The sequence below is a fragment of the Colletotrichum truncatum genome, assembly GCF_014235925.2.
Source record: "Colletotrichum truncatum strain CMES1059 chromosome Unknown Contig_0005, whole genome shotgun sequence".
NCBI classification, from domain to species: Eukaryota; Fungi; Ascomycota; class Sordariomycetes; order Glomerellales; family Glomerellaceae; genus Colletotrichum; species Colletotrichum truncatum.
In genome coordinates this window covers 2420043-2433378 of record NW_027222402.1, presented here as the reverse complement: position 1 = coordinate 2433378, position 13336 = coordinate 2420043, and the positions used below count along the sequence as shown (strand labels likewise).

At 50.7% G+C, this 13336-nt stretch overlaps 5 protein-coding genes across 5 annotated transcripts; 1 reads left to right on the top strand and 4 right to left on the bottom strand.

Moving 5' to 3' along the window:
• Positions 1-244: 244 nt before the first annotated feature.
• Positions 245-2959, bottom strand: CTRU02_208745 (uncharacterized protein; the record flags this gene model as incomplete). Its single annotated transcript, XM_070205141.1, has 1 exon — positions 245-2959. The coding sequence occupies one exon, from the start codon at positions 2957-2959 to the stop codon at positions 245-247; it is 2715 nt and encodes a 904-aa protein (XP_070061216.1).
• A 2037-nt stretch (positions 2960-4996) lies between these two features.
• On the top strand, positions 4997-5898 carry CTRU02_208744 (uncharacterized protein; the record flags this gene model as incomplete). Its single annotated transcript, XM_036724840.1, has 2 exons — positions 4997-5059; positions 5272-5898. The coding sequence occupies 2 exons, from the start codon at positions 4997-4999 to the stop codon at positions 5896-5898; spliced, it is 690 nt and encodes a 229-aa protein (XP_036583471.1).
• Positions 5899-6330: 432 nt separating this feature from the next.
• CTRU02_208743 (uncharacterized protein) lies at positions 6331-7616 on the bottom strand (the record flags this gene model as incomplete). The annotated part of the gene is made up of 4 exons (XM_070205140.1): positions 6331-6388; positions 6478-7237; positions 7333-7389; positions 7454-7616. 4 exons carry the CDS (start codon positions 7614-7616, stop codon positions 6331-6333), a joined length of 1038 nt encoding a protein of 345 aa, XP_070061215.1.
• Positions 7617-8532: 916 nt separating this feature from the next.
• On the bottom strand, positions 8533-10563 carry CTRU02_208742 (uncharacterized protein; the record flags this gene model as incomplete). Its single annotated transcript, XM_036724841.1, has 1 exon — positions 8533-10563. The coding sequence occupies one exon, from the start codon at positions 10561-10563 to the stop codon at positions 8533-8535; it is 2031 nt and encodes a 676-aa protein (XP_036583473.1).
• Positions 10564-12068: 1505 nt separating this feature from the next.
• Positions 12069-12810, bottom strand: CTRU02_208741 (uncharacterized protein; the record flags this gene model as incomplete). The annotated part of the gene is made up of 2 exons (XM_036724842.1): positions 12069-12642; positions 12704-12810. The coding sequence occupies 2 exons, from the start codon at positions 12808-12810 to the stop codon at positions 12069-12071; spliced, it is 681 nt and encodes a 226-aa protein (XP_036583474.1).
• Positions 12811-13336: the final 526 nt, after the last annotated feature.

Genomic DNA, 13336 nt, shown 5'->3' with positions numbered 1-13336 from the left:
ATTGAAAGTGGTGTTGTTGACTAGAAGGTGGGGATATTCCCCCTTGGCCTGTCACGTGGGTCTGGGAGGCTTGGGCCTCTCAGCCTGGCGGGCGTGTGGCTGGAAGTGCCACACGACTCCGTATTCCAACTATCGCAACACTGGAAACTCTCTTTTTATGGTGTTGAAGCGGTTGGAATACGTTGTCCCTATACAGTTCCGTCTCCTCGTCAATTCGGCCTCCTATCCCTACTTTCTCCCGTAGTTACGGTCTTGTTACCCATCCCTCCATACGTATCGTTATCGTGTTGCTATCAACGAATCTCTCGAGGGCTCGATTTGGTTTGCTCTTCGTGAGGGCATCAGCAGGGTTGTCTTCGCCGTTAATCCAACGAATTTCTTGTAGTTCTCGTCTTTCGTACGATTGTCTCAACGCCATGATATCGATCATGAGTCGCTTTTCTTTGGTAGTGCCCAGCTTCACGAGACACTCGTACAGCGAATAGGAATCGGTACAGACAACTGTCTGAATCGTTGGTAGGTTGAGGTGGTCAGTGATTGTCGCCAGGGTTGTGGCGAGGGCGTAGGCCATATCGACGCCAGCGACCATCCCGTAGATCTCTGACGCTAATACGCTGCGGGTGACTCGTTTACTCTTCGTAGAGCTGTAATGAACGAGGTTACCGTGAATCGTGAATTCTCCGTTGTTGCTGTCAGAGGAAGTGTCGTTGGCTAGGATGATCAGAAACCCTAATTGGGAGGAGAGGTCGTGGTTATTAGCGAACGACCCGTCAACGAAAACGAATAGCTTGGCTGTTGTAAGGTCGAGTGGGATAAACGTTATTCCTCGGTTAGGCGATTCTATTTGCCATCGAATCCGTTGATTCAGTGCTTTTATCGCTTCTGGCGAGGGGTCTTGGTGTTGGGCAGCAGTGGATAAATCGAAACAGGCCTCGGGTTGGCAAATTGACGCGATGTACGCCCCTCTGGCGCGTTGTTCGACATATTGCTGTTTTGGGTTGGGTTTAGTAGTCTCAATACATCGTAACTTCTTGGCTTGTCCCTTTTGCCTCAAATTGATCGAATTGTCGGTTGACAGCGCGATTATCCCTCCGTTGAATTGGAGGGGTTCGTCAATTGTGAGGATATTCTTCGCTTTTGCCGTAAAAGCCGCTTTTTCTAACTGTTCGTCTTCTAATTGTGAGAACGCCTTGTCTGACAAACCGAGGGTATCGTCGGTTTGCATGCCGATACAGCCAAAGTGTGGATTTTCGGTAGATGAGATCAATAGGCATGGATCGTACGAAGAAGTAACCATCTGGAGATTCTCTCTGTGATGCTTGTGATACGTTGCCCACCAGTGGGTTCCAGCTTCTGCGATTCCGTACAGAGGCTTCACAACCTCCATAATGGTCCCTTTTGGGTACTGGTCTTGAATTTGCTTCGGTGGGTAGGCGAGAATAGTACGATTGAGCCTTGTGGAGGATTGAACGTAGGCTTGTGTGATATCTCGAAGCCATAGTTGTTTCCCTTCTCGTAGGAGTGACGGGGTAATTGACAGAATTAGCCGTTGACTCGCCCGTTGAATCGTTGGCGATTGGGTCAATATAGCCTTCTTGCTATCGTCGGCGTAACCCTGTATTACAAGTCTCGATTTCTCGTAGGGTTCGGTTGTTTTACCCTTGACTTCGTTGACGATACGAGATCGGAAGATTCGTACGTTCTGGTGCCTTCTCTTATTGAACTGGGTGAATTTGAACACTCCTCTAGCGATGAGGCTGTTGATCTCTTGTTTAGTTGACTGTTCGAACGGTTCGCCTGGTGTAGTAATAACACCTTCTCGTCGTAGTTTGATTGCTAATTCTTCGTCTGCTTGCTCCTTAATCGATAGGAATATTTGTTGATAATCCGGGTCATCGTTGAATTCCTCTGTGAAGTGGGCGATTGGCAGTGGTCTCTTCCGGGGTCTGCCCGGGCGTCTTCTCGGTGGCTCCGGTGCCTCTTGCGGTTCGTCCGGTTCACTGCCTCCGCCGGCGACGATAATTTCGTCGCGTACTACTTCCTGCTGCGGTATCTCAGCTTCGGGTTCTTCTTCTTCTGGCGCGGCGATGGAATTAGGTGGTTGATCGGGATCTTCGTAGTATGGTTTGACTACGGTAGACCGGAAGGTCTTCGGACCACGTGGCGTATCGACAGTACAGGTTTCGCCGTTTATGGCTGCTAAAGTAAACGGTCCGGTCCAGCCCTTCTTTTCGCGTACATCGTACATATCGCCGCTGTATTTCATATCGTCGGGGTATAGTTTCGCGAATTCTGTTAATTGCTTTCCGATACGGTCTGTTGACTCGTATGGTTGGAAGTCTGTTAACGGAGAGACCGTGGGATGTGGCGGTCGGTACGGTAGTTGCCACTGTTGTTGTTCTTGTGGAGGAGGTGGCTGTAGGGTTGGTTCGACTCTTCCTCCTGTGCTGTTGGCTACTGTTGCCGGTCTCGTGATCTCTTCGTGGAATTCGGGGTCTTTTATCAGAGCCTTCAGGTTGCGATATCTCTTGACGCCTTGTTCGAGTTCTTGGGGTGACCAGTAGTGGAATTCTTCCTTTTTGAGGGCTAATGCCACGTTTTTCGAGATTTTCTTGCCATCCATTTCGACGTAGACGCCGTTACCGATTAAATAGTCTCTGAAGAATCGTAGGATTGGGGGAGGTACGTTCTGGAAGTCTTCTTCTGACCAGTCGGCGAAATCGGGAGAAACTTCGTTCCATAGCTCGAGGCCCGTGAGATTCCTCTTCTCATAGGTCTCAAGTAGGAAACCCATATAGGAACCCAGTTGCTGTGGGCTAGCGTTTGTAAGGTCGATTGCCCAGTTGCCCCATACTGCTGGATCGATCATACTTTCGATTCTCTGTGGGATGGGGACTGTTGATTGGCTTTTGGCAGTGACGCCGCTCGCGGGCGATCCTTCTCGTGAATTTCGCTCCATTCTGACAGTATAAAAGGATTACTTCTGTTTAGAATCTTGAATTCTAATCCTCAACAGCGTCAGCTGCGATTGGTGCAAGATGCAGGCCTGGAAGTGGGAGTCAAAAGACGATTCGGGATATTACGATTCTAAGGGGAAAGAATCGTGAAATCGGGGATTTTCGTCGGTTCGTCGTTTGTTTCCGTCGGCGCCGTTCTCGCTGATGTTCTCGAGGGGTGTGAGGGTATACACAGGTCTCGAATTGGTAGGGAGAGAGTTCTACCGTAGATTCTCTCGTGAATCTCTCTTTCTCGCTTCGGGCTTCGCTCCTCACTGTTGGGAAGTTTAGAATCTAGCGGACAGTTGGCCTTATGACGCCCACAACCACGTGCGTTTCTCCTAAGCCGCAGCCTCGGAGGCGTATACGTATAGCTGTATAGGCGGATTACCGCCGGTAGTCTCCGCTCGCCTTTCGGCGTGTTCTTCTTCTGGTAGGGAGGTCTCTTGTGGCAGGCGCCTCGCGGTTGGCACCTCGTCTGGGGATTTATTGAGAAACTAGCGGGCGCCTCGTGATTGGCACCGCGCGTGGGGGATAGTTGTAGTTGGGGAAGTTGTTGTCCCTTGTGGGATTCGTGAATCTTCGCCCTTGTGGCGTGAAGAGGTTGGAAGACCGTCGATTCGGTAGGTCTCTTCTTCTGGTGGTTGAAAACGCGTGATGGAACGCTCTTGCCAGCGATAATTGGCTGCGATTAACCTTATCCCGCCTAGGGTGAGCGTAGCAGTCCCTAGGTTACTCGAATAATCGGATTGCTGGTAGATTCGAGGAAAAGAAGCTTTCTTCTGCTGGTTTCCGTAGATCCCAGTTACTCTCGCTTCTTCTCTCGTTAGCACGAAATCCCTACTTTTACCTGGGCTTGGGTATCCAGTTCAAGAAGTCGTCTCTTCTGGTGTTGACCTTGCTGATCTGCGGTTTGTCCGTAGCAGAGTGGTAATTGTGAAGTTAACCAAATTAATGGCAACTGTGAGGTTTACCACTGATCAGTGTAGGTTTCACAGGGGGTGAAACAGGGGGTGAAACGGAATTCCGTTCGTCAATAACAAATAACAGTAAATTGGTTCTAATCGATGGTTCATGATGATTGAAAGTGGTGTTGTTGACTAGAAGGTGGGGATATTCCCCCTTGGCCTGTCACGTGGGTCTGGGAGGCTTGGGCCTCTCAGCCTGGCGGGCGTGTGGCTGGAAGTGCCACACGACTCCGTATTCCAACTATCGCAACATTTACTGCTCTGTCACTACCTTGCAACTTCGATTCGGCGTTACGCGAGCTAATCATCTCTAGCTACTCTATTTACGGAAGAAAACCGACAGATGCTGAAAAAGGGCAGGCTGATTAATTTTGATTCCTCTCATTATGTTAAGCACTGGCTCAAAAATTGGATAAGATGAAAGATATATTTTTCAGTTTTATGTTATTACGGATTCGGTGAGAGAGAGACTAAGTGACTGTCAATGATGAGCAATTGGTGCTTGTTATGCAGCTGGTAACTGCACTATGCATCTTATGCAGATCTTATGCAACTTGGCAACCTCGGTGTATATTAAAATGTCAACGCAAGGAGCACGGATAATTTTAAGCACAGCTTGCCCCATACGGGAGCTCCACATCAGGTACCCACTATGCAGTAGCCAACCAGGCGTCAGCGAAACAAGCAAAAACAGCCCCTCTCTTTTCTTTTCCCGCGCAAGCGGCAAGCGGCAAGGCGGGAACGTCGTCAGAAAGCGTCAATCAACCCATCCCAGACCTTTCTCACCCTTGCCTTGCCTTATTTCCTTCAATACCTTAGTGGCCAGGTCCAAGCCAAGGTCAGATCAGGTTCAGTCAGGGAGCAACCGACAACCCCTCCATCAGCGACCAACCGACCCTCCACCTTCAGGTAGTCGTCAGATTTCAACTCTACCTAAGGGAAACTTGGACTTTTGCATCTCATCATCGAGCTTCTGCAACTCCCCTTCTCCCACCTGTCTCATTGTTCTCCGAACCATCCCTCCCCACCGCCATGACTTCTAAAGGAGTCTCGCTCCTGAAGTTCGTGGGAACTGTTTCCCTCGGTCTTCTGACTGTACGTTGCCGCCCTTGTTTCCTCCTGCGCCCGACCATCCCAACGCCTGGCCTGTCACCGGATCGCCAGTGACGCCACTATTCCCGTTCCCCTCCACCTCCCCGCACCCACGCCGTGAATCCCGAAAACCCGATGATGGCTCCTCCGCCATTGCCTCACATCCATGATCTCGGCATCGCATCGTGTCAAAGGCTAACGTTCTTCTTCAACAGGGCCTTTCCTACTCCCTCTCGACCGTCACTGTACCCTCGATCCTTTCACTCCCCTCCGCATCCGATGCCGCCCGCGCTTTCCAGAACCTCTACCCAAGCGCAACTACCCGCCTGCGCGTTCTGACCGGCGTCTCTACCGCTTCTTTCATCTTCGCCTTCTTCCTGTCCCCGCGCGCCTTCCGCCACCCGTACCTCGTCTACTCCTCCGTCCTCTGTTTGACCTCCGGCCTCGCCGAGCAAATCGCTCCCTATGTTTTGAAGAGCTCACCCGAGTCGTCCAAAGAGGCCATCGCTACCCGTCAAAGGGCCCTCCGTGAGCGTGAGGAAGCCCGAAAGGCCGCCCGCATTGCACGCCAGGAAGCGCGCATGGAGGCTAGCTACGAGGTTCTCGGCGACAACCACAGCGACGCTGCAAGCGACGGTGAGACGGCAGCGGCGGCTGCCGCTGCCGAGGAGGAGGAGATTCTCAACGGTGAGGAGGTCCGCAGCGAGGTTGAGGGCTTCAAGAGGACGCAAATCGTGCAGACCGCCATCGCTTCGGTTGGCTTCCTCCTGTCCGTCATCGGCATCTGGGGTGACGGTGCCATTCAGGTCTTCCAGACCGAGACCGTCATCGTTGGTGTATAAGATGTGCCGGGATGAATGATGAAAGAAGACGGTGTTTCTGCGTTGAGTTTTCCTTTGCCGTATAGGGAGTTTTGAGATTGAGAGGGCCGCAAATACGATGCCATACTGCTACTGCTGCTACGGGGAGCTGTCTTACTCGTTACATATTCTTCTCTATTACCCCGACTAATGAGAGTCGGAGAACATGACACAAAATAGACCATTGGATCCAACTATGCCAGAGACCTGCGCAACTATACCTGTGCTTATATCACCTCGGCAGAAGTAGGCGAACACACCAAACTTGTTGATCAATAAAGGGCCCATTCTTGGCTTGACATGTGATTCTAATGATGGTATTTTTTGCGACATGATTTCGGGCTTCAATAAATTGTACCGGTCCCTTTTTTTAACAGCGTCAAAACCACCCAATCCAGTCTCTTTTTTCCACTTTCAAGACTTGAGTCTTTCGCTTCCTGCCATGTCATCCTGAGCGTCCTTGATGAGGAAACTGTGAACATGTCAGATTTACCAGTCTAACGCCAGTGACATGCCAATGACCAAAAAAAAAAGAAAAAAAAAAAAAAGAAAGAAACTTACTTGTACATGAGTATCGTCGGCGGTATCGTGCCCAAATGCCACAGACTATGCGCGTCAAGAGCTCCCCACAAGGGCGGGAAATCGAACAGCTCCAGGCTCATGACGGTGATGACGCTGGCGACGACGATACTGGGCCAGATGGCCCATCCCCTGCGCGACTGCCTGTACTTTTTGAAACTGAACCATAGCCACATGATGTTCCCAATCATTCCGATGACGACATTGGCGGCCATGTTATACGTGTAGTCCCACCGCACGCCCTTGAGGAACGCAACGTGGCCCGCATACAGCGCCAAGCACAACAGGGTCCAGGCACGCAGCACAGAGCGGCGGCGCGGGGTCGGACGGTCGAGGCGCATGACGCGCACGATAGTGTAGTACAGGCCGTACAGCACGTTGGCGCCGGCGGCGAAGTAGTCGAGCTGCTCCGTCGCCGTGAAGTCGCGAGTGTGGAAGATGGCGCTGAACACCCACGAGGCAGTGCCGACGCCGGCCAGCCACTTGTACCACGGCATCAGCGGGTACGAGTCCGGGACGACAGCACGGAGCTTGCGCAGGCCGCGCTGGTGCGCCCAAAGATTGCCCAGGCTGAAGAGGGTGCTAAAGGGCTCCTGGCAGCCGAGGAAGCGGTAGAAGGGCCATTTTCCGTGGAACTGGACGATGGGCTCGCCGGCGGCGACGCGCTTCTTGGTGATTATATGTTGGCAGGTGTAATCGCATTCGGAGGCGCAGTTCCAGAGCAGAAGGCGACGGTGGAGGGCTACGACGGCGCATTAAGGTCAGCTTGTTTGTTATGCCTTAAGAGTTTACGGAAGGGAGTGAGTTGGGCTTTGTAAGGGGCGGGAGAATACGTACGAATTGGTGTGGGATCTCGACCCGGAGCACAGTTCTCATCGTGGCAGACCTGGATCGCAAGGAAACGAAGGACAAGATGTCAGTCAACGGAGGCCGGGGAGCTAGCTTGGGATGCGCGGACGGGCGCGCGTGAGTGTAGTGTCACCAACTTGAACGCATTCTCGGAACTCTGGCAAACGGTCGCCGACTGAGGCCTCGACTGTCGCTGCGAAGACGAAGAGGACGGCGAAGAGAGCTAAGAACAGAGGAGACTGCAATCGCCTCCCCGCTCGTGGGAATTTCATGGCGCGGGCATTTATTGCTTTGCGGCCTATGTTTTTGTGATGCGTCGGCGGGAGCGGTGGGATGTTTGCAAGATTGTTTAGAGAGAGCTATACGGATAGATAAGGTACCGTTGTGAGATTGGGGACACAAGGGTTCGGAGGTCTCGGACACTTGTGCTTGTTGTCTTGCCTGCTGTCACTGGGATTACACTGGTCGAAGGAAGGCCCGGGTCGTTGGTGGGGAATTCGCTAGTTTGATTGGTCTGATCATCTGGGTACAATGACATGGTACTTCGTGAGGTCCACCTCTTCGTCCTTCGTAACAAACTCAAGTTTATTCTATTCACGATGACTTGACATCAAGTATAAACTAAAGTTGTAGGCACTCGAAACATTTTTCTACGTTTGGTTCTCCGGGCGAATCACTAAAGGGAGAAAGCGGTCGGCCGGCATCACGCATTACTTGTCGGTATTGCACGGCTGCCAGGGACACATGCAACTCATGTCCGGGAATGAACTTTTATTCGTTGCAGAGCACGCCAGCGCCTAGAAAGTCGAATCAAAACAGCTGATGATGTCCTATCTTATTATAGCCAGCAGTCGCGAAACCAGTTTCCAGGGATGGATTACGTTGACCAAGGTATCTAAGCTAAGCGCATGCTGTCAACTTTGTGCTTCTCGATTCGAAGTAAAGTAGCACCCTCGCAAATGACATCAAGTTAACCATCAAGGAGAATATTAAGTATAGAGTAGAATCCTATCAGTCTATAAATGACAAGTAGGCGGCTCCGACATAGTCTGTGCTCTACTTGTCCCCTAGATTTTGAACCTTTTTGGAGAGGAGTCTTGTGTATGGCAACTAGCATAAGACCGGGATCTCTGTGGCACCAACAACAGTTTCCAGACTTGTTCAATGCTCTGTTAGCCTGGCTGCAAGCTACTTATTCCGCTGGGCCCACAAATCGGGATACATCTCCTTCATCATAAACTCTGTAAACCGTCGAAATTGTGATTTCTTGGTTGCACGACGTGTAAAGTCTGCTTCAGAGGAGTACAGCTGTCCTGGGCTTTTTCTCGCCTCGTCCGTTGCGCTGATAAACGTCTCCCACAGACCCGCATTCGCCTGAAACCCGCCTCCATAGATTCCATCGCGGGAGCCAAGAGTGTTTATTTGGGGGATGGTGAGACCTCCCGTAACTGACCGTGGATCATTGGCAATGGTTTCAGTCAGGACATCGTTTGTGGGTTCCTTGTCAGCTTTTGTGACGCCCTCGTACACTTCATCGGGCCAAGGGTTCGGAAAGTCGAGATCCCAAACAGTCCCTTTGCTCAAGTGGAGCTCTGCCTCTGCCGCTCTGCGCTCTATATCTTGAAGGTAGTAGGGGTTGGTGCTCTGCTTTGCCTGCAGCCACAAAAGACGGTGGAGCAACGGTTTAACCTCATCGTAAACATCCTGATAGTCTGCAATGATACAGGCGATGCCTATCTGGACCGACATGTCATGATGTCGCCAATATAGTTCTCTCAACGTGTTCTTCCTTGGCATGTGCGGATACCAGATAACCATGGGGATGTCAGAGGGACCGATCGATGCATCAATACGAGACAAGTCGTTACTCATGATGAATCGAGCGTGAAGTGCCTGTCGGAGTCCAAACTGTGATATTCTTTGTTGGGGGTACATTTCATCAAGACGAGGCTCTAGCCATCTTGCGAATGGTACGTGATGGTAAATGCCACGGGCGACACACATCAGTTCATTGGTCACTGGGTTGGGTCGTCTCAGCCGTGAAAACCGGTCGATATTTCCTTCATAAGCGGCCATGTTGATGAGAACATCTTTATATGTCGTTGGAAGATCTCGGGGTAGTGGCGAATACAGCAGATCGACGTGTTCCGACGGCATTGGCCCAAAGACTCTTCCATGACAGGTTTCTTCTGCAATACTGCTCTCCTCGGTAATGTCGAAATAATGAGGCGTATCGCGTGCATATGGCCAAGTTTTATAAGAATCTCTGTGACTGAGGGACGAGCGTACCGCAGTATCGCCATTGAGGAACGCGTCAGCAGGGGGGTCGTTGAGCCGAACAGTACATGTGTAGTCGTCCATGACCTTGTACCTCACATTTTGGCTGGTAATGGCGTGGAAGATCGAAGCTCCGCTCTTCGTGTTGTCTTTTGCTTCTTCAGCAATCGAGACATCGGGCAGAAGATTTAGCTCGTGATACAGCTTGTTGTAACCCGCCGCAGCACAGGCACGACCGACGTTGTACCGCATGTCGGGATATCGACGGACGAGTTCTCGGTAGGTATCTTCGCTGGCGATATCCGGATGCCAAATGCAGTAAGGCTTGGCAGCATCTGTGTCCATGACGGGGATAATATTGCTCATTATACAGCGAGCATTGCGTGCACGCGCATGTGAAATAGTTGTTGAAGCAGAAAGTTCGACTTCTTTTGAAAATGCCAGTTTCTCGTGATGGCGTATTCCATATATGCTCGCGGCATGCAATCTCCCAAACTGCAAGAAGGCATCCTCCAAATGCGCCCGTTCCTCTTCTGTCAAGGTGTTGCCGTCTATTGATGAAGCCCCGCCTGCCTTGCGCTTGTAAAAGTCGAAGTAATTATTTATTGTTGTATCATCAGGTAGTCGCTCACCGCGCAAGGCAGCAAGGCATTCCGCGTCCAAGAACTCATGGTCTAAAGGCTCTAGCACGGTGTCGTTGGGTGCTGGGGTGGTGTCATCAGAAATGTAACGCTTCAAGGTCTGTATATGGGTTGACTTCAAGCCATGGTGTTTACGGGGGAGAGCTGATCTTAGACCATGGACAACACTGTGTAGAGTGCTGGTTGAAGACCATGAACGGATGGCAGAGTTTCTTGTCTTGGCAAAATCGTGTAGAGGATCGAGGGATGTGCCACCTAGACGTGGCAAAACTGACTTTCGAGAACGACACAGGCAAAGCATCGCTCGACGGTTGAGTATCAGCGAATATATCGAGGCACGGCTTAAGATAGTAGTAAATGTTATCAAAATAAGGGAAGAGGAAGTACAAAGTCCACCTAAAGATATGTTGAGGAGTGGAAGGGGAGAAAACTAAAAGAATATGACTGAAAGAGAATAGGGGGAATCTGGGAGTCTCGACAGGAATTGTTACCCTGAAATACTTCTTCCCACCAGGTTTGTAAAATGAGAATGGTCGCTCAATGGAGCATCTAGGGTAATAGTTCTCCAGCACCCTTACCTTCCTGATTCGGATGGACTATGCTCCTCGAGATTCCAACTGATTTAGAGTCGAAAGCCAGACACCATGCCCCAACATCATAGTATGCGTGTCCTGAACTTGGGAGCATACAATTTTGTTCGCCAGGTAATTGCGTCAATGACTCATTGTTTAACATCTCGGAACATGTTTGATTGTGCAAAGCAGGAACACGGCGGTTTCTTCCGGGCCAGACCAGGTCAAGATTGTTGCGCCATATTGCGGACGCCGAACCCATGCGAGAAAGATACCCCCCTCGGACTTTCATTTAAGTGTATCCGTAAATTATAGCCAATATTTCATTGGGCCGCATCCGTCAAGCTGTTGGTTCAGTACCGCTGGCCGGGCTTGACGTGGGGCCATACGGTGCAAAACTGAACCAACACGACAAGACCCCTGCCCGTCATTAAGGAGCCAAGATTGGCCCCACGATCATGGCCACAAGTCGCCCCGACTTGGCAAAGCTTGCTGTTTCTTCTGCTCTAGGACTTGAGTTTTAGTTCTCAACGTGGGGCCTGTTAAATTCCCGCGCTGTGCCGTCGGTGAGGCTACTGGGGTACACAGGGTTGAGCTGCGTAAGTTGTTTAACGGCATCCTGGTTCCCTTGCGGCAATTATGCCAGTCGCTTCCGTCAGATTCTCGCAGGCAAGTCCAAGAACTGCCAAATGGGCTCGAGGTTTCAGTGAGCTCCTGGGCATATATAATCCCACAGCAAACGTTGGGATTCTGGCGCAGTAAGGCACGGATAGCTGGTGCTTTAGGTGACGACCAAAAGCAGATACACATCACACTTCACCGGGCCAGAATATCTGGATCAATACTCCATAGTAAACTTATTCTTGTTTCCGTCCACGAAAAAATTCGTCCCAAATCTTGAACTGTAGCCATATACGTAAATTATAAAACCAGCTGCGAGATGGATCATAGACTGACGCACTGTGAATGTGGTGTTCTGAATTAACGCAATTCTAAAACGGATTACCTTTTTATATACGCATCAGTAGACATTGGCTCCAGCTGATATTCGTTTTAGCCCACATTAGTTTCGATACTTTTGAGGCGGCCTCTGCCTGAAGTTATACACATGGCCCTCGGTCCTTCCCCAATCATTTGAAGACGCTAATAGCTCAAGGTTGGACCAGAAGTTGAGATATACGATTCGGCCCCGAGATTCAACCATCAAGTTGTCTTTTACCGTCCCGACTTGAGGTTATGCCGATGGCTTTGACGGTGCAGTGATGTTGGCATTGAAACCTGGCACATACTCCATCAGAATCCCCTCCGCGACCAGCATTTCGTGGCTGATGCCCTCAACTAGGGGTATAGAAATGATGGAATAGGCTCTGGGCAAGTTCTTCCGTTTTTGATGAGCGGCCAACAGGGCTTGCAAACCGGCTTTGCACACCAAATGTCGTTCGACCTCTTTTTGAAGCTCGTTCTTCTTCTCACCGTCATCGACGAAGTCTTCGCTTTGGACATGATCGGACCAGTCATCGGCCGCACCGCGACGGACAAATTCAACAAATTCCTCCTCGATCTCAGGCGACCATTTGCCCGAAGCCGCCCGCCCACCAATGCCGTCCCGAACAGCGGGCGCGAAGCGACGATCGAACATCTTCAGAACAGCTCTCACAGGCGGTCCAGACGGTCTCATAACTGAGACTTCCATTACGTTCCAACGGGATGATTGAAAGACTTGTGATATTACCATCTTCAGCTGCCCCTGAAAGGGAGGGTTGCCGTGTGCGCGAACGGTGAGCATGTTTCCGCGCCAGTACGGATGCCTGAGAAAAATAATTAACTATGTCTTCAGGAAAGAGCTGAGTCAAAAAGTTTATAGCATACGGTGAATATGCCAATCTGAGCCAGTCTACAATGCTCTTAAAGGCGTTGCCCACTCTCCTGAAGATGCCAAGAAAGGCATCTCTGATGTAGGCCGCGATGGACGACATTGCGACTTATGTGCGAATTAATTGATGTATCTGAAGTCCCCGGGCATCGACTTTCAATAACGTGACAGTGCGCCCCGTGATATCGGACAACTCCAGTCGATGATTGATTTGGCGGTGAAGAAGTTTAATGGAAAAGATTGTCTGGCTGGAAATGCATATAAAGGTGGGGACCCGGCAAGCTTCCCAATTAGGAAGCAAGCTAGAGCTCCTGTGGGGAACTGCCAAAGAAGGTGTGGCGCTGGTAGCGCTAGTCCCTCCCGGGTGCTCCCACTGGTGAACCACCGTTTCTCTGTTGTGCTAGTGCCTGACGTTTTGAATGCTGACTTCGCCAAAGCTTCAACCCCTCAAAACCCCACTACATACTATGGCCTCCTTTCTCGGTAAACAATTGCCTTTTCTGAGGGCCGTGGGAGTCTACGTGAAATGAGATATACCCAAGCACCTCTCCTGGATAACTCTCAGATAGGATATTGTTCCATACATCACCTTGACAGAAACTCGACCAAGATGCAGCGAGACAGTTGAT